This window comes from Calypte anna, chromosome 5A (genome assembly GCF_003957555.1).
Source record: "Calypte anna isolate BGI_N300 chromosome 5A, bCalAnn1_v1.p, whole genome shotgun sequence".
Lineage (NCBI taxonomy): Eukaryota > Metazoa > Chordata > Aves > Apodiformes > Trochilidae > Calypte > Calypte anna.
This window is the reverse complement of record NC_044251.1, coordinates 18,228,415-18,251,939: the sequence shown is the minus strand read 5'-3', so window position 1 is coordinate 18,251,939 and position 23,525 is coordinate 18,228,415. Positions and strand designations below refer to the sequence as shown.

The 23,525-nt window shown below is 42.8% G+C and overlaps 2 protein-coding genes across 7 annotated transcripts in view; one reads left to right on the top strand and one right to left on the bottom strand.

Moving 5' to 3' along the window:
- RALGAPA1 (Ral GTPase activating protein catalytic alpha subunit 1) overlaps positions 1–17,571 on the top strand; it is a 125,104-nt gene extending 107,533 nt beyond the window's left edge. For 2 of the 6 annotated variants that reach the window (XM_030451638.1, XM_030451639.1), the window contains 2 exons: positions 7,732–7,856; positions 16,210–17,571. In XM_030451638.1, the coding sequence (XP_030307498.1) occupies positions 7,732–7,856; positions 16,210–16,364 (280 nt within the window). In that variant the 3' untranslated portion in view covers positions 16,365–17,571. Of the gene's footprint in view, positions 1–7,731; positions 7,857–8,483; positions 8,515–14,260; positions 14,264–16,209 lie in introns of all 6 variants that reach the window. The other 4 variants (XM_030451642.1, XM_030451641.1, XM_030451644.1 and 1 more) reach the window with 3 other exon arrangements.
- Positions 17,572–19,645: 2,074 nt separating this feature from the next.
- Positions 19,646–21,037, bottom strand: INSM2 (INSM transcriptional repressor 2). Its single transcript, XM_030451906.1, has one exon. It carries the CDS (start codon positions 21,035–21,037, stop codon positions 19,646–19,648), a length of 1,392 nt encoding a protein of 463 aa, XP_030307766.1.
- Between the last annotated feature and the right edge of the window lie 2,488 nt (positions 21,038–23,525).

Here is a 23,525-nt window from a genome sequence, read left to right as displayed (position 1 = left end):
GAGTTCAGCTGATTTGACAACCACTGCGCAATCTCTTCTTTCAGCATGAGATTTCCCAGAAAAAAACTTCCCTTTCTGTGATGTGTGGGTTTTGTCCTGTCTTTCAGAAGTCAAATACTGCCATGGCTAACTTCTTCCAGCTCCTGTATAACCTTGGTCCTTACTTGTACTTGTTATCCTTATACAGGAGGCCATCCTCCTTTCACATTTTGACATCAGGATTGTATTTTACTAAGAAAATTTTGCCCAATAAAATTGATGATTTCATTTTTTTAAGTACCCCAAACTGTTTGCAAACCTTCTCAGGCCAGGGAGCAAGAAACTTAAAGTCTCCCACCAACATAGACCATTCAGGGTGTCTCTGTTTCTTTGTTCCCTATGGACTTGAGTGTCATGGGGGCATTGCTGACAATACTGCAGATTTGGGGGTTTTTTTCTAGAAAAGAAGAGGTGCACTTCTGCATTTGCTAAGGGGCAAATATAGTAAAGAAGAGAGTGCCATCTTATGTAGCTTTTCTTAAAACATTTTCTTTTATATAAATGGTGTATTCAATTAAAAAACCTTTTGCAGATGTCCATTCATCCTACAAGCAAGTGTTTCTAGTTGGAGGATTTTCATTTTCCAGTTAAAGACAGAGCAGTGCTTTGGTTTCTGCTTGTCTAAATCATTTTCCAAATGCCTAGCTAACAAAGTCATACTCTTCACATTCATATCAATTTATATTGATGACATAAATGAATTTGCTAGCAGTTGGAACTGCTAGCAATGCAGCTGTACATGTATTTCTGACAGTGGCTTGTAGTTTAACCTGAACAAAACCATCTTGCTACTTAGAAATGCATTGGGGTTTTTTTCTCAGAGATATTTCTAAGTGATCATCAAAAATTTGTCTTTTTTCTAGCACCAGATTTAGAGAATCTCAGATACTACATATTGTCACTATTGTGATCACATATCCCCATATATAGCTATATTGTGATTTACTGCAGTGATTCACAGATATGCATACATATATATATATTTACACACATACATATACATACAGACATAGACACACACTGAAGTATCAGGAGGAAAGAATTATGAATACAATTTAGACTGAAGTGTCTCATTTCGACTTGTTCAGTTTTTCTGAATGGGAAAGGGGAGACAGAGTAATGTGAGAAACTAGGTGAAGAGCCCCCATTTTTACTCCCTTTTACAAAGGGAGTCCTTTTGCTGTAATTCTGTTTTGCCTTTGTTTAATCATTCATTTTTATTTATTTAAGTATAAAAGTTGTATTACCAGTCTACTGGACTTAATCATTCTGTTGATATGGAAGTAGAAAGGCTTGCAGCATTATTGAGCCTACAGCTTGGAAATTCATAGTTCTAAGGGTGTTTCCTGAACTGTGGTGATCTTGATGCATTTTAAATCATATTGAAGTCATCTACTAAAATGAAGTTGAGGCATAAATTTTATTGTATATGAAAGTATATGAAATAATACTTTCTTCTGGCAACTGGGAAGATACAGGGTTTCTGCCATGGGAGACTTTAGGTACTTCACAAATGCCTTCCTTCTAAATTTTGTTGAATAAATGAAATATTGGTCTTTTAAAGAGGTTTTTCAGACATGACAGATATTTCCATCACTGATTTAGTGTACTAGTAAACTGCATCTCTTCAGCCTTTTTTTTAACTTTCTATAATTGAATAGGTTCCCCAGCATAATCTTTCTCTCCAGAAACTGCTGAGGAAATTTGTCTTGACAAAACTTTTTCATTTTTTTCCAGAAGTCTTGAGAGCAGTTAGGCATATATCTGTTAATATGATACAAATTCCTCCCAACTAGTCTTATGGGTGCCTGACTCTAAAGCTAAAGTGATGAGAATCTCCCCAGACCAGAGGCCTTGTCTTGGATGCCTCTGAAGTTCTCAGGCATCTAAAGCTTTCACCGCTACCCTTCCCTGCAGAGCTGCCCACAGCACCACACACGAGAGCTGCCTGAATCCATCCCATAGCCTGAACAGCCAAATGATCAGTTATTTCCTCTTCCTAGCCATTGAGCAGGTAGGTGTTTCTTTTTTCATCTGACCTGCAAGGCAGCAGTGATAAGAGTTTTGAAGCTATACTTGCTGGATTAGGGCCCACACAAACACGGCAGGAGGTAACTCCCTAGGTTATATCAGTCAGGAAATGAGAGAGCAGTTTCCAATTCTGAGGCCACATCTCCTGCCTCTTAGAAAACTATTCTAACCATTGAGACTGAGGAGATCTTGTAATCAAGCATGCTCTGTTCACTGCTAAAATTGCTCTTAGTTTCATAAAATAAGATCCCCTCTGAACCAGAGGGAAAGAACGTGCTCATCTGTATAGCCTAAGGGTTGTAGTGCTTTCCTAGGAGAGGAGAGTCACTGGATTTCAGTCGCTGCTCAGGAAGCCTTTGTTATCAAATAGTCTTTGGAGCTGGAACTAGGATTTAATCTCCAGCCTTTTTTCAAGTCTAGCACTTACATGCTCTGATAGTGGATAGATTACAGGACTGTAAAGTGCCATATCCTTAATTAAAGTCTTGGAAATTTTACTCCATGTTGAAAATGCTTTTTCTTCATTTTTTTTCACCTTCAGGTTAGTGACATTTTAGGGTTGGTATTCTCTGGATGCTTGTAACTGAGCAGTCACACATCCACTCTTCCTTAACAGCAAAACACTAGATAGATTTATTTTAACACATTTATTCAATTCTAAAACTTACAGGCAGACTTTGTCTGAAAGTCTGAGAGAGGCGAATAAGGAGAAAGGAAAGAAAACATGTACTCAGAATGACACTGTGAAAATACTGAAATGACTATGAGGAGATTTATTTAGCACTTTAAAGATTTTAAAGATATTCAATAGAAGAGTTTGAACAATGGAAAATATGGGAAGTACAGGATTTTTGTGGAAATTGCGTGATTAAATTTACAGAAAGGAAAAATCAAGACTAAACAACTGGAGATGTGGGAAAACATGACAAATAGGCAAATTCAAGGATGATAAAGCCCTGGATTTTTAAAAAAAAAAAACAAAAAAAACAAAAAGGTAGTGAGAGGAAATTGTTTTGGATGTAAAGGAAAAAAAGATTAGGATGGTAGATGAAGATGCAAGGAGGAGAGCTGTTTTAGTGTGGCACATGTGTATCTTTAATATAGACCCCAGTCCTGTTATACTGAGATGGATTACAGCACAAGACAGATGTAATTTGTCCTCCAGAAGTAAAAAAAGCCAAGTGTAAAACTAAAGACAACAAATAAAAGCAGATCCAAAATTCAGGGAAATCAGTAGGCAGCATGAACAATTGTGTGAGCTACACAGCAAGGGACCTGAGTCTTCCAAGCTGTTTTCCTTGTTTCTTTTTAGATAAACATCATAACAAAGGGGAGAGTTTGAAGGGGGATTGTTTTGCAGACACTTCCAGAGACCTGGTGTTAGGCATCAGAAGCCACATGGAAGAAAGTACGGAAGTATCTATGTTAAAATGTCAATGTGAGTGAGAATGATTGTGTTAACTGGCTGGAGGTACGAGTGGTTTTGATAAAATTGATCAAAGAGGCAAAGTTTAAAAAAGTAGCCTTCATTTCTGCTAGGGAGTAGGAGACTGATGGTGCTAAATGAAGAGGTTGCCCCATCTAAGCAGCATATTCAGAATGTGGGTTCTGTAATGCTCCAAGTAAATGTAAGGAGAAATAAAATTCATTTGTTGAGTTCAAAGAAAAAGATACAGCAGTAATTGAGATGTGTAGTGAGAGCTGGATACTTTATTCATGTAGATGTCTAGAAAAGCTTAGATTATACAAAAACATCTCAAGATCTAGAGGTGTTCTGCCATAGGAATCTAAACAGAGCTTGAGTTAAAAAAGGAAGTGATCCAGTCAACAGTGATTGAGAACTATTAGGTGAAGATACAAGATGTTGGTTGTCAAACAGATGAAGCATAAGAAGGTGCTCTGACAGCCAAGATTTCATTGTTCCCAAGTGCAAATCAATCACAGTCTAAAAAAATTGCCTGTTTACAGTAATAATTGAAAGTATAGCGTTTTTAATAATAAAACTAAATGCAAATTTAGAGAATAAGTAAAATTGATTGTAATGCAAATTAAATTTGAGCTGGAGGGACTACAACCTGAGTGACCTATAAAGGAACAATTTCTGATTTTGTCTTGTTTTGGGTTTAGTTTTCAGAACAGTACCTTCTGAGAAACTATAATGAAGTCTTTTTGGTTTTATTATGCTTTTCATGGTTTATGTATCTGTAAGTTTTTAGCTGACAGGTTTGGGTGAGTGCTTTTATAATTAATGTGTATCTTACCTTGTCCGTTCTCTTTTGTTCAGTTAGCACTTCCTCAGAAGCCAAAAGCTCAGAACACTGTTGAGTGTTCAGTCACTTTCTGTTTTGGAGTCTTTCTCCACTGGTTTGTCCATGGATCCTTCCCATTCCATCTTAATCGCTTATGCCAGAGGCAACATCCACCTGCAGTAAGAATACAGCTTGCACAACTGCCCTATTATTATTAGCCATTGAGTCTGTATGTGTCACTCAGTTTATAGGTGCTAATAATTCTTCCCTAGAGAGGCAGTGTTTTAAAGGGATAAATATCTAGACTATTAGAGGTCATGTAGAAATTTTACATATATGTATATGTATAATAAATACCATGATTTTATGGTCACTCTTGCAGATAGTTGGAAGCAGAAGATAGTTGGATGCAGAAGAACTAGATTATCTTGGCCACAAAAGCTTACAAATTTGGAGTTTTAAAATACTAGAATGTAAAGTGTGAGTGAATGGGAGATAAAATATCCCAATCTAAATTACTCAGTATCTAATTCAGAGGAGAGCATGTAATTTCTTAGTGCAGAGTACAGCAAGCTTTGAACTCGGCATTTGAATCAGATTTTTGTTTTGTTTTTAAGTGGGATTCTGTTTTTAACAACCTGCAGATGGTTTTTGTGTGTTGTTAGGATGAGCAACCTGGCTAGCTGGATTTCTTTTCTCTGGATGTACTAGGTGTGCATTTGAATCAGACTTTTAGAACTGATACAAGCATATTCCTCTCCACTGTGTAATGAAAATATCATTATCCTCCTCAGTCAGCATCTGTGTCAAGACTTCTTTATTTGTTTGAGAGATAGGTCCCTAGATTGGGGAATGGGAATGTCATGTTCAAAGCAGTAACTTTCCTTCATTTTTGCCTTATTTGCTTATACGCTTTGGATATAATAGGATAAACTAAAAGGTTTCCTTTAGAGACCTCTGAAAGTAGAGCATTTTAAAAGCAGGTAGGTGTCTCCACCCTACTTTTTCATGAAACATTTTACCCATTCAAACAGACTTTTAAAAACAGCTTGTTTTGATAGCAGCCTGTTCTCCTGTGGGCCTTCAGCCTCTGCTTCCTGGCAGCACCTTTGGTGCGAAAAGAGAGTGATCAATTGGGAGACTATCAGTGCCAGCATGCATAGAGTGATAAGTTAACACACCACTGGGAATTTCTAGGGCCCACCAAGATACTTCACTTCTAATGTGCTAACAAGCTCATTTTTCTACCTCTTGCCTCTTCAGTTATTTTTTTTTCTCCGAAGAGCTTAGAAGTTGAGTGCATCAGGCATAATGAAAAGCTCTGTAGGAGGGAGAAGCAATAACCCCATTTTTCCCTTTTCAGCCAAATAGAAAATTAGTTTCTGGTAATACACAAAGGCCAGTATTTTTTGTGCAAGGGGCACTGCTGTGAATCAAAGGACTCTATTAACTGCAGAAAATTCAGCAGCTGTGAATCTCCCCCAATGAAAAAAGTGCTTTTCAACAAGTTGTGAGATACGTAGTATTATTTAGACTTCAACCATCAGTTTCATTCTCTACCACTTATACATAGCCTCTTAAAAACCGTGCTTATTACTCTCCTCTGTTCAGGCTCAATACTGTGTTTATCCCTCAACCTAAGGACTGTGACAATGGGAGTTTTTTAGATTTTCTTTTGTCACAGTGCTTCTGTTGTAGCTTCTCTTGCCTGAAACTTCTGCTGAGGTTCAGCTCTCTTGGGATCCAGAAAGAATTTGGAACACAGTTTTTGGAGGGAGAATTGTTTTCCATTTCCACAGTGGACCAGGTTGTGGTCTAAGGAAGTACAATGAAGGTCAGTTTCTTCACTGGAAGTTTTCTTCAGATAGTATATGTTTTTTCATATATATGTTTTTCCATATTTAGGTAATACTGCGAAATTTACTGTAAATATTTTATAGAAAACAACAAAATGGTTTCATAGGAAAAGTTCTGTAATTGTGGAAGTATAGTTGTAAGAGTTGAAAAATGTATTGCTTATTGTAATTGAAAATAGTATTATTTATTTTAAATGTTATCATTTGTTATTAAAAACACTAATAACTTGTAATGCAGGTTTTGTTAAGAATGCTAAAAAATGTATGCAAGGTGGATATTACCCCCATTTCACAGATGGTGAAACTGAGTCAGAAAGGTGGTTTCCTCACTGTCCCTGTCCTCCCCAAAAAGAGAGCAGACCTGAAAACAGACCCCACAACCTTCAAGAAACTGGTTTTGGGTGCATTCCTCCACAAAAGCTGATTTGTTTGGGGGGTGGGGTACGGAAATAAAATAGAACTATGTAAGGAGTAAATGGTCATGCTATCTACAAATATAATATGGAAGAAAAAGTGTACACAAGCACAAACACCAGTAAACATTCCTGATGATTGTGTGGTTCTATAAGATAACTGGAGAAGATCTCCCTCATTCAACATATTGAGTCCAGCTGGAGGACTTTAAAAGTTGTTAAAAAGAGAGAAAAGGTTAACTGATTTCTCAGTTCAGGAACTATACGACATGAAGTCAGCATGGTAGTTTTTCTTGATAATTGTATGTTGCTGCCTGCTGCTCTACATTTTGACAGCCATTTCCATAGTTGCTTTCATGAACAGCAGAAATACTCTCTCTTTTTCTCGCCCTCTCTGTGCTAACAGCACAATCAGGCCTGCTGGAACAAGCAGCCTGGAGAGGGTCCTTCAAAAGCAACAACACTTCAAGATACCGGTCTCTTGTCAATAAGATTGGAGAGGGAGAACACAGGGAAAAGGAAGAAGTACAGTGTTCTGCTCTCAGTACCCTGCTGACACCCTGTTAGCCAGTATTTAAGGGTCCTGCAGATTCTTTACAAATATTCTTGTTTGTTTTAATGGCATAATTGGCGAGGTGTTTTTCCCAATACTCAAATTTTGCTATGTATTTATCTTGTGTGTGTGTGTGTGTGTGTGTTCAGGGATTATGGAAGCTGCTTGTTATGGAAAAGTGCAAAATCATTTATTTTGCTAATGCTAAGGTTATTTTTCATGCTATAGTTCACAAAATTGTGACATTTTTGTATATCACTGCAACCAGAGTACAGCCAAAGCAGTTACTTAAAAGGGAGTATTTTGGTTGCTGTTGTTTGAAAAAAATTTCAGAAATTTTTTCATCAGATTTAAACAAAAAAAAAAAGGTAGGTTGGTAGGTTTACAATACTCATTTTTATCTTAAAGTTAATATTACTTCAATGCATCAGATAATACAGCTATGTAAAAAATTAAAAATTAAGTGTGTGCAGTCACTGAAATACATTATATGTGTTTAACCGAAACAAGAATCGTGAATTACTTGGCGCTGATATTCTGGCAGCTACCGTACCTGATATAAATTGATCCTTAATTCTTGGCTAAACCAGTTATGAGGAGAGAGCACGATACCTGCAAACAATTATTCAACATCATCTAGAGCCTACAACTTTTGAGGATTTTGCTGCTCAGGTTTTCTGTCCAGCACCTTACCACCATTTGCCCTCAGAGACAGGTAAGAAGTACAGTAAAGAACTATTTTCAGATAATCTTATTTGAAATGCAGTATCCTTACTTATAAAAAATTCAGCCCCTCACATATCATAAGAGTTACCATTAATCTGAAAGACTATATATACATATTTGAGAATCTGAGCAAAGCTGCTTTAAAATTTCTATTCTGTTGCCTGGCATCATGAACCAGAGCCTGGCATTAAGATTTGGATAGCTGCTGTGATATAGCAACCAGACCTCTGTATTTTTACAGTGAATTTTACTGCATTCTCCTGTATAAAGTCTCCATGATAGCACAGGTACTCCTTCATCCAAGCTACTTCAGGCAGACACATTTTTTAATCTAAATACACTTTTCCTGTATAACAGTTTTAAGGCTCATTGAATTTTTTTAATGTAAAGTTTTAAGTTGGAAATCATCAGTTTTGTTTCTAGGTTATTAGCTGCAAAGTTGGTTTTAAGGTAATTTTTGTTTTCCAGTAAAATACCTATTTTATAAGAGGATACTGCATTTTCAGTTACTAATTAGAAAATCGGTAAAAGAAAATGAGTAACTCAAGGCCTTCCTGTTCTGAAATTTCTTGAACTCCTTATGATTATTTCATTATTTTATTTCCCCTCTTTTTAGATCATTAAATATCAGTTCTGTTTATCTGAAGGTAAGACAAAGTGTCCAAAAAAACCCTTTGTTCCTCCTACTTTTACTAGAGCACTAAGCTTGTAACCAAATTGTATGCAAACTTTCCTTGTTGCCCTTGTTCACACTAAAAAGAATTTCACACTGATTGAGAAATGACCACTACATCTTAAAGTTTTAGTCTTTTACTAACCTCAGGTCTGCATGAAGCACTAACACTGGTTCTGGGATTAAGGTAACTAATGATAGAGACAGTTGTTGAATGAGTAACACTTTATTGTGTTGACCTTTGTTTCTCAGCATGAACAAGTAGTAATGGATGGCAGTGGTGTGTTTTGTACCCTGTACTGTCTTTCATTGATGTTGTAAGGCATTCTGCAGTGATAACATAGGAGAGAAGGAGAAGAAGAATGTGTAACACTTGAAATTCCATGTTCAGAAACCTTTATTTGTTGACAAATAAATCAAAATGCTTCTGTGGAAAAGCTGTAAATCTAAATGAAATAAATTTTGTAAGAGTAAAATAATTTGGCAAGTTCTTATTTCAAAATTGCTTTCTCAGTTGAAAAAATGTGCAGGGACACTCTCTAAAAGTATAGGGTTGTGATTGGACTACAGAAAGAATGAGAGATATTAAAAGATTGAGGCTCCTTTACTTGAAAGTATAACTCATAAGTAGAAATGAGGTGTAGATTCAAGTACAAGTTTTATAGTTATGCCTGTGCAACTAGTCAAGACCAAAGGGAAAAAAAATAAAATTAGTTTAAAGCTAATTAAATCAGTGTAAAAATGTAGTAACCTATTTCATTGTATAAAGCCATCTGAATAGGAAAAATTTGTAACTAGACCATTAAGAACAATAACCAGGGATACCAGCCTTTGCCACGTTTCCTATCTAAGGTACTCAGTAAGTATTCAACACCAGGCACCTTTGAATGGCTGGTAAATTGGTTCTGCCTATTCATTTTTGGAAATCTCATTCCAGTCTCTCATTCTGCCCTCTTCCTCTAGTTAATTCTTTCCAGGAGAAGCAAAGCTGCTTTTGTGTGCTAGTTTGGTGCACTGGAGAACACTGCTCTACCATGGCAATTCCAGTATTCTTTTAAAAGTCGTCCTAATCATACTTAGTATTTTCTAACATGACCTTGAAAAATATTATGATTTTTAGAAATGGATTTTAGATGTAACCTTCCTATCAAATGTCATAATTTTCTGCAGGAATCTCATTAATAGGAGCTCGTGATGTATTTCACATCTGCGTATATGTGCTTGTGTTCACGTTCCACCAAACGTGGGGTCTTGTTCTGGAGGCCACGTTCTTCTGCAGTGGGACTGACCAACACAGCAGTGTCAGAAGCAGCCAGGACCTTTCTAGGATGGCCATGCAGCACCTGTGTCAAACTACATGTCCCCATATCTGCCTGATTCAGAGCTTTCATTTCAGCACAGGGATGCTCTGGCAGTGCTGCTCACAGCCCGGGGCCTGATCCCCCTTCCATCCAGGGCTCCAGGGGCTCTGATACTCAGCTCCAGAACTGAGTGCCCAGAGTAGAACCCCATCGTCTGCCTCCAAGCTGATTCTGCAGCAGACACATCCTAAAGCCAGAGGCGGGTATGAATTAACACTGCAGCTCTGCCAAAAAGTTTACCCCAGGGCTTGGGATTAGCCTGGAAAGCACTGGTTTCCAGTCCTAACGCAGGCAGACCTGTGAGTGAGGTGGCTCCAGGTGGCCCAGAACTTGGGCAGACCATGATTCCCAGGAAAGAGGCAACTAAAGGGACTATTAAAAAACCACATACCCCTGTGATTCAAGTGTCCCTTACAACTGGTAGATTTTTTGAAAGACAGGTGAGGAGCTCTGAATTGTGTCAGGATTGCACATAGGAGCAGCACTGGAGTCGTGCCCAGAGATCCATGCACACTGTCCCCCAGTTTGACCTGGCTGAACCTTATAGGGTCCCTGCCACATGTTTCGATGTTATCTGAAGATTTCTGACTAGCCTCCAAGAATGCATCACAGTTCTTTTTTTTAAATACAAAATATTTCATTTATATCTGTTGGCTTTTTTTTTAAATTAAAAATAACTGACCAGAAGAGATTAGAAAAGACTTCCACATTTCAGTTATTATAGACATGGTTCTTTAATTGGGTCATGATCTTCAAGCTTACAAGTACTGAGTATGTTTAACTTTCATGAAACATTATATTAAAATTGTTCTTCTAAATAAGATGTATAAAAATTGTGAAGCTACCACCGCCCATCACCAGGTGGTTTCAGCATGCAAGTTTTTTCATCTGAGCTATGATAATCAGAGCAAATAGAGAACATGCCATTTGGTTGCAAACTCTGTTTCCTCAGGTTGACATATTTTATCAAAGGCTCAGGCCCCAGAAAAAGTCATTTCATTCCTTAGCGTTTGCTCTTCAATACAGTGTGATTCTGGCAGCTGCTGTTTTATCTACAGACTTAGATTGGCCTGTAAAAATACCTGAAAATCCCAACCTTTCCATGTTTAGGAACCTGACTAGTGTAGTGGATGTGTAGAATTAAAAAATTAAAATTTAGCTGCACTTAATCACAGAACATAATTCTGTCTCCTCTGTATTTTTTACCTTGTGCTCCCTGTTAAATAGAGTAACTCCTGCTATACAGCTATTGGGTAAACCAGATTTCTCTGACACCAGAATAGGTTGAGGGAACTGTCAATGGTAAGTTCAATGATATTGAAGCATTTATTGACCCCAAGATTCTGAGCCTCAGATTGTATCGATGTCTTGGGTTCGTTTTTTCTCTTATCTTCTTTTTTTCTCTTCCTACTAAAAATAGTACCTCTGTATGGTAAACCTTATAAAGAAGAGGCCTTTCTACCTTACTCATAGTATTTACCTTATGATAAAAACATCAGACTTTTTTCATCCCAGCTGTCATTGCTCCTGCTTTCAAGCTTGTGTTCAGAACAGTTCTGCTGCCTTACTCACAAAGTAAGTGGGGATGCCAGCTGACAGGCAGGAGAGCAGGGAATGTAGAGGTAACCATGAAACTTGAAATGGAGAACCTTTTTGGAATCGTGTTATACCCTTGCAGATGAGACTGGTGCTGCTTTTCTCACTGTAGAAGGGTCTGAGCAACTCTGGCCGGTGGCAGTAGTGGAAGTTTGTGGTTGGAAGCGAAGAAGAAATACAGAAATGAGGGCTGTACATCTGGCAGGGCCAGAAAGAGTTTCTCATTATCGCTTTTCCAGTCCAAACTTAGGAATTTTTTTTTTTAATTATTCCAAATCCAAGCAAAACCTCAACAATTATGAAATTTTTTTAAAAAAATTTCATATTGAAACTGCTGAAACTGAAATTTTTTGCATTTCTGAACTATTGTCCTTAAGTTGGCTACTTGGGTGACAGTAAGCCAGGGATCCTCAGTACCTTGAGGTAGTAAATTCAGTGTGGAATGAAATAGGTCCACTGTAAAAAAAAAAAAAAAAAAAAAAAAAAAAAAAAAATATTATTATCCAATCCAAAAACATACGGTGCATACACACAGGGGGACAAAAGTGAATTTTAATCCTGCCATTTCCTAGATTTTTAATATTTGACTATATGAATTTATTGTCTTGGAAAATTGTGTAATTCCTTCCATTTTTATTTTAAGGCATAGAGCAAAGGAGAAATTCTGTAATACTGATTAACAACCACATGATTCATAAGCAAAACTGTAACCTCTAGGTCCACCACCAACTCCTGCAGACTGAAATGGAGCTTACCTCCACTACCCATTATTAACCTGTCTGAATCTCCACTGAGGGGAAGATTGGGAATTTCAGCAGTGGATTTCACAGATAATAGCTGACAGAGAGAAAAGAGGTTTACCCAATTATGTTTCCAGACAGGTTCTGAGGAGCATTCTTTACTGGGCATGGGCTCTGTCATTCTTTTGCCATAAACTTTATCTTATTCTGTTGTCCTCTTTGTCATGGCTGGTGCTTGGTTCTTTCTCTCCTACCCAGTTCTGGTCTCACAGGTCTTGAGGTCATTCACCATCTCTTCGTTACCTTCTCATCTTGCTTTGCAGCTGCTTTTGCAGTTTTTCTATTTGCATCTGCTTCTCTCTTCCTTTCCTTGTTTCCCCAAAGTAGTGAGAGACTTAATTCCTTGACTCTAGCAAGGCTCTGCTGAGCATGGCAGGCAGGTTGGCTGGGTTTGGACTGAAATTTGAAAGAGTGGCAAAGGGCACAGACTTTACAAAAATTATTGCCCTTTTCCCTGGAGATCAGGCAGGGAGGCTGAAGTATCTTAAAAGGCCATCAAAATTTACCAACGTATAGAAATTGTATTTTCCTCTGCAGTCATTCTCAGAGGTGACACTCAGGGTTCAGACAATGAGGTGTGATAAAGCTAGACATACCAAGATTAGTCTTACCAGGAAGCACCCTGTCAGGCTTCTGTTGGTGAATTTTTCATCTCTTTGAAAGTCAAAATTGACAAGTGAGATGAGTGATGCCAATGCGAGTCTTACGATACCTCCAGATTCCTCCAACTCATCTCGCTTCTAACTCAGTCTGTGTGTAGATAGGATTCCATTTACATGTCAATAGTTTGAGTCAAATAAATAACATAGTATTAGAAGATGCTAAAATTTTCAAATGGAGGATGAAAATGTCGCACTTCAACTTTCTTGATCCACTTCCTTGTTCAGAAGCAATTGAGAAGGCTTTACATTATGGCCCCAAAATATCATAGCTCATCAGGCTATGATATTTGTCACTTGTCAGGTCTCAGAGATGAAAAATCCAGATCACTTCCTGACATTTTTCAGCCTCCTAAAAATCCTAACATGTCTACTTTGGTTTTTTTATACAACTTTATGGTTCTAGATCAGCTGTCAATAGAGCCTTCTTGTTTAACCCCATTTTTGTATTTTGGATAATAAAATATTTCATCAGAGAATGCACGTTGTATTTAGATAATAGAAGAATAGAATTGTATAGAATATTACCCCTAATAACATTTTACAATGAAGATTTTAAAGCTGTGAGGGGGAAACAAAACCTGCAAGATTTCTATACACGTCACTTAATATCCACATGTGTGTATGTGCGTATGTATACATATATAGATATATATGCTTATCTAAAATCCAAAGAAATTGAGTTACTAATCAGACTGTTGATTGCCATCAAACTTTAAATATATTTTAAGTGCCATTATTCTTCACTCTTCTGTTGTGGTATGTTCAGATGTGAAAATCACTTTATATGACTTCTGTTCTTAAGTAGCAATAAGTCAGTTTGTTGGGTTTTGGTTTTGTTTGTTTTATTTAATGGTATTGCATGTGAATCTGTGCTTCTGTCTCCAGGGATTAGAAACAAAAATTCACTATATGATTGGAATAATATCTTAAGGATTTCTTTATCCAGCCCATGACAAAATTTCACACTGGAGTTTTACACTTCAATGCAGACTAACTATACAATGTTTTTTTCTTTTCTACGTGATTTCAGGAGTCTCATGAGGAGACTAGCTATAAATGTAGCATATTTACTAATATGAAACAGCTGAAGAGCAGAAGCCATATATTGAGTTACCATTTGTTTCTCCTTCTTGATTGTGTGTATGTGTGTGGGTATTTAACTGTTTTCACTGATCTTAAGTAAGCATTTCAGTCAATGTTCAGGATGTATCTCAGTTGCTATGAATGAGGTTGCTGGATCTGGATAATGTTATAGAATTCTTTTCTTTCTCTCCCTCTTCCTTTTTTCTTGTAATGCTTAGTTGGTAAGTATGACCCTGGATTTCAGAGCTGTTGCTTCATCGCACATAACTAACTCATCGCTCTCTTTAACCTGTAGCATGAGCAGCAATTGCATAATGAAATTCGAAATTCCTTTTTCTGTGCTCATCTGTTAATACCCTTCAATCTCTGCAGTTCGTGTCTCATGTCTCACACCTGTTATCTTTTATCTTTTCTCCCCCCCCCTCCTCACTTCTTTCCACTCCTCCTTCCTCATCACTTCTTCATTCTCAACAAAGAAAGAAATGCTGTGATATTTCTTCTCCTTCCAAAACCTCCACTAGAAAGCATTGGCCACATCAAGGTAAAGGGCAAAGGCTTGAAACGGAAGGTCTTTCACGCTAGCTGTGAATGGTATGCTGTGCAAAACAACAACTTTTCTGTTCTATAACTTCCACCATTTGAAATGCTTGAATTCCTTGTAAAATTAGAACAAGATAGAATTTCAGAAAATGAGAGTGCATGTTGCCCTGCCTGCTTTTTTTCTGTAAGGCACAGTGAGTCAGGCATTATCAAGCTTTTCCAGATTGTTTGGCAATGAAGTACCTAGTTCATGAACAGAATTACTGTCACCAGCTGGGGAACAAATAACAGCCCTTTCTCCTCCCTGTCACTTCAATGGGTCATTTTGGTTTGAAAAAGATAGAATGTACCATGCCATCCTTCTGGAGCAGGCAGGTGATGGACCAGGTGCAGAGGACAGCCAGGTAGCTAAATCATAGAGGTTTATGGCAATATATATTTAAATACACTCTTAGAGTTCTCACCGGATGACCTCCTTTGATTTTAGAGGAGTTTTTCAAAATAAATAATCATCAATTTTGAATGGTTAAAATTCAGGGGATAAATTAAGGGGCTAATTTAACCCCTTATACATGAAATATATACTGAGAGAAGGGGGATCTTCAGTTCTGATTATTAAATTATTGTTTTAACTAATTACCAGGAATAATGTGGAAGAAATAGCGATGTTCTGGCTTAGTCAAGTCAGCAGGGGCTTCCCCATTGACTTCTGCAGGACTGTTTCTGTCTGTCCATAATTTATATGGGTCAGTAGCAATCAGTGGCAGCTGAGGTAGCTGAGTTCAGTCAGGCTATCAGTCTCTAAATGGGGAATTAAAATCCAGTTTAGTTTTGTGGATTTGAGTATATAGTGTTAGTTTTATGTACTTGGAAGGAGAAAGTAGTCTTTATTTCATATTTTTTCCTTTTCCTTCTGTAACTCTATAAGAAGGTTCGGAGATGGGCTATTTGTAAGGAAGAGCCCTGTCCTCTTGCAGTGAGGACTCAGAGCCCACTGTAGCCCATAGCTCTGGGCTAACGAGCTACATACCATTATCTTAAATTCATCTTGTTCATTTTACAAAGAAATGTTAATGTATAGTGCATCCAGTTAGTATGATCTGTTCAAGCTTCTGCCTTGTGGACCCTGTAGGAATTTGCCGGATGGGAGAAGGTGTTTTGCTCTCCCAGTTGCACCCCCACCCCCCAATTCACTCCACCTCTTCAGCTGCATTCCTACAGCTCCCTTCATGCACAACGAGCTGTTAACCTTCACATTTTCATTAAAGAAATTTCTTCTGGGTTGTGGTTTAAATAACTCCCCATCCCTCTAAGGGAGCTGGAGGTGTTCTCCTGGCTAGCGGGAGAACATTGCCCACTTCAGTGCTGCTTCAGGTGCTGAGAGCAATGGGGGTTCTGCAGTCCCATAGTTCAGTGGTATCTCGCATCATCTTTTCTCTAGAAGTGGATTTGTGGTAGTCATTATTGGCTCCATGAGCAGTACCATCACCCACAGCTGGTAAAGGGCTAGGAGATGCTGTGGGAGTGACAGCAGCACTGAAATGCCTCTCTGCCCCTTGTGAATAGACCCCGGGCTGAAAGCATGGAAGGCTGCACTGACCCCTCTGGTTCTTGCTGTCCTCTGCAGGCTTCTGCCCAGAGACTCAGCCGGGAGAAACTCCAGCAGCAGCAACAGCACAGGTGGATGGAACAGACTTAGCTTCTCCAATGTCTCCTCGGACTAGCAAGAGCCGCATGTCCATGAAACTGCGCCGCTCCTCTGGCTCAGCCAACAAGTCCTAGAGGGGGAGATGCCTGCAGCTTCCTGGTACCAGATGCTGGGCACCTTCCTGCAGCCCCTCACCACCACATTCACCAACCACATCTCTAATGTGTGTGCACCCGTCCCCTGCATACCTCCTTTCTGTATGTTTATTTTAAACAGTGACACTGGAATTTTACTTTCATATTTTAGATTTTGGGTTTTTAATCAAACTCCAGGCTGCCTTTTTTTTTTTTTTTTCAGTGCAGTTTGTCCTCTGCATCTTTTACCTTCTTGAATTATTACAGTATCTTAATAGTACTCATTTTTAACTCTGGTTGATCTTGAGTCATATATGTAATTGGAAACTGCAGTTTGATTACACTATATTTATTGTGCCCCATAGCAATTTCCTCTGTAACAAAGAAAGAAATATGTACAATTTGGAAATGAATGTACAATTTTAAACTGAAGTTGCATTTGTAAAGTCTCTGTCAGATGTCACAATGTTAATGCACAGGATGTGTACAGATTATTTATGTTAAAAATAAAATAGTACAACAGCCTTTCAAGCATTGCAGAGTCCAAATGAAATAATTTGCTTGTAGCACCAACTCTTTATTCACAAAGCAACATCTAATTTCATAACTGTGCAGGTGATGCCATAATCTATGCCAGAAAAAAAAAAAAAAATCACTGTGCTGAAATTCTACTTACGCTTGGCTTCCAAATATTTTTATAATGTTTGCATTTCCAAGTGGTATCAGTAGTAAATGCCATCAAGTTTCACGGGTTTTAGCCTTTATCACTGGGCTGCTCTAGGTCTAGATGTATATTCTTGTTTCTTACAGTTGGAAAAAAAAAAAAAAAAAAAAAAAAAAGCACTTTCCTGATAGAAATTCATTGCTCCGATGATGTGTATTAGGGAAGAAAAGGGAACACCCTCTGGGAGCCTGGACTGAAATGCCAATGATTCCAACCCTCTGAGTGCAGATTAGTACATGCGTTCCACCCACCCAGAGATGTTTTCCTACAGAAGATGAAATGCTCACATTTTGAGTCTGGCAAACAACAAAATGCTAATAACAAAATGTAGCATGACATCGGTACTAACTGCATGTGTAAATATATCATATGGGCAACAATAAAAAGATAAATTATGTATTGTCATTCATGTAGTATCTACAAATTTGTAATGGTTGAAGAAAAGACATGCTATTTAATAATACAATAAAACTATTCTTACCACCTGTTGTATATTAGTGATTTGCCTCCATTATTAGATCCTTACTCTAATTTATAGAAGAATAGCATATTACACTTGGAGCAGTTAAGTGCACTACACAGCTTAGTTTTCACCTGTAATAAAAAGTACAAGTTCTTAGGAGCTCTTTCCTAACCCTTTGCAAGAATGCTGTACTTAAAACTTCCCCAGGTCTAGTAAGTACAACACACGTAGCTCCACAGGCAGTGCACAGCCCAGGACATTCCCTCCTGCAGGCTGGCTGCTCAAGTGCTAATTGCAGGAGCAGTTCCTAATCATCAGGTTTCTGTGGTGCAGAGCCCTTTGTCTTTGCACAAGTGGAGGAAGGAGAGTGATGATTTTTAAAATATATAATGACCTTCTCCAGAGAGAACTCTTTTAAATGCATAACCAACAAATGATGGGGAAATGCACAGCTTAAAATAACATGCTTTATTTCTGGCATATGCAAAGAGCAAGCTTTGAGTTTATCCTCCTTTGTCAGACAGCAAACCTTGGCTGCTTAAGGTTATATGGTATTAATTAGTTAGTCAAGGTCCTGGAACTAAAATGAGGAAGTCCATGAAGCACATTTAAAATAAAGCACTTACCACTTGCTTTCAGCCATAGGGCATGATACACACTTTTTTTGTTGTGTGTGACAAAATGTAAGAACTACAGAAATAATTGCTATAGAGGATGCTAATAAAAAGACTGAAATATTTTGCATGCTCATTTTAGAGTGTTAGAACAAAGAATACAGCTGGGATCGATTTGGTTCTTCAGAAATCAACAGCTGACCCACTTTGTCCTACTGAATTTAAGAAAGGCATGAACTTTGTTTTACATCCACGGTTGAATTTGCTTGCCCTTAATTTTAGCTTCATCTGCTATCACATTTGGAAACAAACACTAGTACGTGGAAAAAATAAATAAATAAATAAAATTAATAAATTAAATAAATACCAGTTGAAATGTCAGTAGCTGATAAATTCGACAGTATTTCAAAGCATGTGGCCAGACCACCATTAAAGCCAGGGATACACACTGTGGGTTGTTTTGCTGAAGGTTCCGATGCCAGCTGCTCACAACACTCGGAGGAGCTCGCAGCAACAGTGCGGCTCACGGGGGAGAGGGGCCGGAGACAGCCCAAAAAGGCCTGGTGCAGACCGGGCCCCTCTGCCTGCCCAGGACACGGGGGCTGGCAGGGCCACTCGCTGCCCCTTCTGGCAAGACCGGGCTGCGCTCGTTGCCACTGTCAGAGCCCCCGCTAAGGAGCCCCTAACGGAGCGCGTTCGGAAGCGGCTGCTGGAGACCTGCATGTTGCCTACAGCACGGTCACTAGAGTACAGAAACACAGAGTTAAGCAGGAGATGCATACTTAGCTATAGAAGATCAACGCCTCGTATTTTAATTAAACACAGCACGATTAATTTTTCATACGTTTTGCTAGCTATTATATGACTTGACATTGACTTAATATGAACATTTACCTTCTCGACTATCTTGGTACAGAGTACAGCAAACAAAACACCTCACATAACTTAAATGTTGAAGTTTGGGGGCTAAGGCTATTAAGACAAGGTCACTAGATCAGGCTCCTTCTCTCACGAAAAATAATTCCTCTCTTTAAATATCGTATATACAGCTGTATTTCTGCCCTGGGACCGGGAGTAACTACGGCAGATACACTTCAGCGGGCCGACACCAGCCTCCCCGGCACCTCATGCATCCCAGGAGCCGCTCGCAGGGGCTGCCGCCAGCCAGGGGCCGTACCCTCACCCGCAAGCCGTCCTCCGCCCGTCCCAGAGCCACCCTCCTTCCCATGCGAAGGCTGCGGCCGAGCCCGCGGAGGCGACGGCGACAGCGCCCGTCGGCGACAGCTTCTGCCCTGCCATCACGGGGGCGAGTTTCTCTACCCACCGGCCGGGGAGGCGGGGGGAAGCGGGAGTCCTCGGGCGGCTCCTCCGCCTGCGTAGCCGTGAACACCGCGACTTTCCATAGGAATTACAGCGTGGACAGGACTCGCTCAGCTGACCCGGTCTCCCGGCGCAATCCCATCGGGGAGCGGCCGCGGGCTTAGCAGCCAGGCCGGACGGGCACCTGGAGCAGCAGGACCTGCCTGCTCTCCGGCGGGTGGCACTTGCTGGCGTGCCGCGCCAGCCCGGGCGCGCTGAAGAAGGTGGCGGGGCAGTGCTTGCAAGGGAAGCCCGGCCGCTCGCCACCCCCCGCGCCGCCTTCGGGGGGCCCGGCAGGCGGCGGCGGCGGCAGCAGCAGCTCCTCCCGCACAGCGTGCCACAGCCGGTGCTTGTCCCTGATGTCCGCCGAGGGGAAGCGGGCGCCGCAGAGGTGGCAAGCGAAGGCGAGCTGCCCGCGCTCGGGCGGGCCGTAGGTGGCGGGCCGCACCGGCCCGTGGGTGCCCAGGTGCTTGCGGAGGTAGGCCTGCCGCCGGAACCGCTTCTGGCAACAGGGGCAGGCGAACGCCTCCCCGCCGGGGCCGGCAGCAGGAGCGCCGTGGCCGGGAGTGGGGCCGTGGGGGGCCGGGGCGCTGCCGGCGCTGTCCGCCACACCGCGGTGCTGACGAGCCGGCGGCGGCGGCTGCGGGGCCGCGGCGGGGCCACGGGACCGCCGCTCGGGGCTGTTCTCCTTGCCGGGCGGGGCGGGGGAGCCGTCGGTGCTGGGACCGGGACGCGGCTTATGCCAGCGGCGGTGCGAGGCCAGGTTGGCCGGGCAGCTGAAGATCTTGTGGCACTCGGGGCAGCGGTACTCAACGCGCACGATGCGAGAGCAGCGGTGCTGGGCCAGCGCCAGCGGGTCCGCGTACTGCTCCTTGCACAGCTGGCAGATGAACTCGCCCAGCGGCGTGCGCCCCGCCGGGGGCCCGGGCCGGCTCTCGGGCCCCTCCTCCTTGATACGCAGCCCCAGCACTGGCGAGGTGGTCACCTCGTCGGCGAAGCTCAGCTTCCGCGTGGCCTTGGCTTTCTTGGCCGGCGCCTTGGCCCGCGACGGGCGCTTCAGCGAGGGCACCGGCGGCGGCGGGGGGGCGGGCAGCGGCGTGCGGGGCTGCAGCAGCAGCTTCTCGGCGGGCGGGAAGGAGGCAGCCAGGGGAAAGGACTCGGCGGAGGCGGGGGAGCTGAGGCACCGCTCGAAGAGAGCCGCCCGCGGCCCCGCGGCGCTGCAGGGCCCCGCCGCCCCCCACGCCGCCGGCCCCTCCGGCGGGGCGAGCCCTGGGCCACCGCCTCCGGGGGGCCACGTCGTAGGGCAGGCAGCGGCGGCGCCCTCCTCCTCGCCCTCCTCCTCTTCCTCCTCCTCCGCCCCCTGTCTAGCGGCGGCGCTGCCCCCGGCGGCGGGCGGCGGCGGGGCGGGCGGCTGAGCGGGCGGCGGGTCCCGTTCTGGGTCCCGCTCCCGCGGGAGCGCCCGGTAGGAGCCTCCGGGGCGCCGGCTGCGCTTGACGAGGAACCCACGCGGCATAGCGAGACGGGCGGCGAAGCGAGGAGGTACCGGCCCGCCCGGCCTTTATACCCCTGGCGCCCGCGCCCGCCCGGGCGTCCTCCGCCCTCCGGCGGCCGCGGCCAATGAGGAGTTGGGGCCGGCGCTGGCGGTGGGGGGAGGCGGTGGCCGCGCCGGGCCGGGCCGGGGCTCCCCGCTGCCGGGGCTCCCCGCTGCCGGGGCGGGCGGGTTCGGTTTGCGGGGCCGGGTGGGGTATTCTCGGGAGCGCACCCCGCGGTGCGGAGCTGGGGAGACAGCGTCCCGCGGGACTGAGAAAGGTGTGGGACCGGGAGCGGGGGTCTGAGAGAGGAGGGACCCCACGCCGGGACACGTCCTCAGCCCCCTGGCCGAGGGGGCGGTCAGGATTCCGGCAGAAGCATCTCTAGATGTTACTGGTGGGTGTTTGGGCCATTAGTCTTCGTTCAAGTCGGTACCGGGCCGGGCCGCTCTGGACGTCTGTCCTCTGAAGGGAGCGAGAGCTGGGAGCTTGCTCCGTCCTTCAGCACCTCCACATCAAGAGTTTTTCCACAAGTAGCCAGAAAGATCTTGTATAAAGGTGAGGTCCTCGTGCAAAAGCAGAATTGCTGCAGGCGCTGAGGATGCTAAATCACGGTCTATGTAATGGCCGGGGCTGGGGCTCCCCTGGGTAGCTTCACCCACGGACAGCTTTCCGAGCTCCGAGGAGACAAGGTTGAGGTGTGGTGCAACAACCTGCAAAAGAGCCAGAACCTGCTCTTCCATTCTCCCCATCTGTGATTCCTGGCCCGTTTGTGGGTGCCTTAAGCCTAGTGGCAGCTTATGCAGCCCTGAAGTAAGGCAGTAGTTACTAACGCGTATTCGCCTTTTTAGAAGAGCTGCTCTTTCAGTGGGGAATGAGGTGAGCTTGCAGAGGATCGCCAGCAGCCCCTCCGACCCCAGCAGCATCTCCTCTTTGGTCACTCATTTATCCGCGACAGGTTTGGAAGGCTGGACACTGGGATCCCGCCCGGAGACCTGCTGCTCGCAGTATACACAAGATGGCGTGCCATTGAAAATGAACAGGCTAAAAAAGCCTGACTCTTTCCCTCGCCCAGGGACTGACAGCCCCTGGCACCGTAGTTCGGTCGGACTCACCGTCTTGGGAGCATCCTCGAGCGGGAGAAATTAGAGAGCACCGAGAGAAAGGGAGAACCAGCGCTTCTCGATGGAGAGGCTTTCCAGAAGTGACAAGAAAGATTGGAAGGCTTTATGCAAGAACAGACCTTGACCCCCCTGCTGAAAACGCTCAGCCACTGGTCTGTGTAAGTGCTCTGATTATATTTGCTTAACAAAGTCTTAATCATGTTTTACATTATTCTCTTGTCCCATTTTTTCCTCCATTTTCATGACTGCACTGAATTTTAGATTAGATTATAGACTCTATGGCCTAGAGATCACCCTTTGTTAGTAGAAACTGCTGTAACTGGGACTGATGAGCCACACTGCAGAGCAGTTAGGTCACTCCACTGCCTACCTGCATTATTTTTGCCTAATATTTGTGTTGGCCTTTGTGACTGGGACTTCCCACCTACATTTCTCACTAGATAACTGGATCTGTGGTTACAGATCCACTGTTTCATACTGTTCCTCCAAGCAATATGTGAATAGTTCTTTCCATTTCTTCTTGTAAGCAGTGTTCCCATTAATGTTTTATTCACTTCTGTCACACTGCAGAAGCAGTCTATGGTAGGAATGTTCAGTTCGGCTTCTGTCCCACAGGGTAAGGAACCCAATGATGCCTTTTCCTATACAGGAGTAACAGGAAAGATGTGGCAGTTGGAAAGCAGGTGCACTCTTTGCTTTTACTGGGACTCCAAACATTTTTCCAGTAGAAGCTGTAGACCAGAGTTGAATCAAGGAGTTTCTTTGGGCCTCCACTCTCATGTTCTGACATGACCCAGAGGTTCCAGGAAGACTGGGGGTGTAGTTTAGGGTCCCCCCTCCTGAAATCACAGAGGTGGAATCAGGGCTTCATCTCCCCACTTGCTGCCCCTTCTGCACTTCTCATGTCTTGCCCATGATTTGGTGAGCCTGCAGCTCCCCTGTGCTCCAAAGCTTGCTCATGGCACAGTCTTCTTGTACCCTTCTCCATCTGCCTCCAGTTTACTGTCAGTTTCTGAGGTGAGACGCAAAACTGTAGAACCCATCACCCCATCATTGGTCTTGCTGCGGCATGTGCCAGCACCCACAGATCTTAAACAAAAGCACTAGCAAAATTGCTTTGGGATTCAATTTATTGCAACCACCTTGTGACTTGTCTCAGTAAACATACTGCTTTCCCCAGGCTGCTCTTGCTCCAGTGCTGATTCCCAGTGCCAAGGGTCCCATTCACAGGGCTGTTACTCTATTACAGATTACTTCCTCTCTCTGCCTGCATTCAGAAATGGCTTCAGCCCTGGTGATTGGCATTATATCTGGCTTTCACATCTTCTAAGCATTCCAAACTGTTGCA

Coding starts and splice junctions, on each gene's coding strand:
- INSM2 (XM_030451906.1), bottom strand. CDS start 21,037: ATGCCGCGTGGGTTCCTCGTCAAGCGCAGCCGGCGCCCCGGAGGCTCC.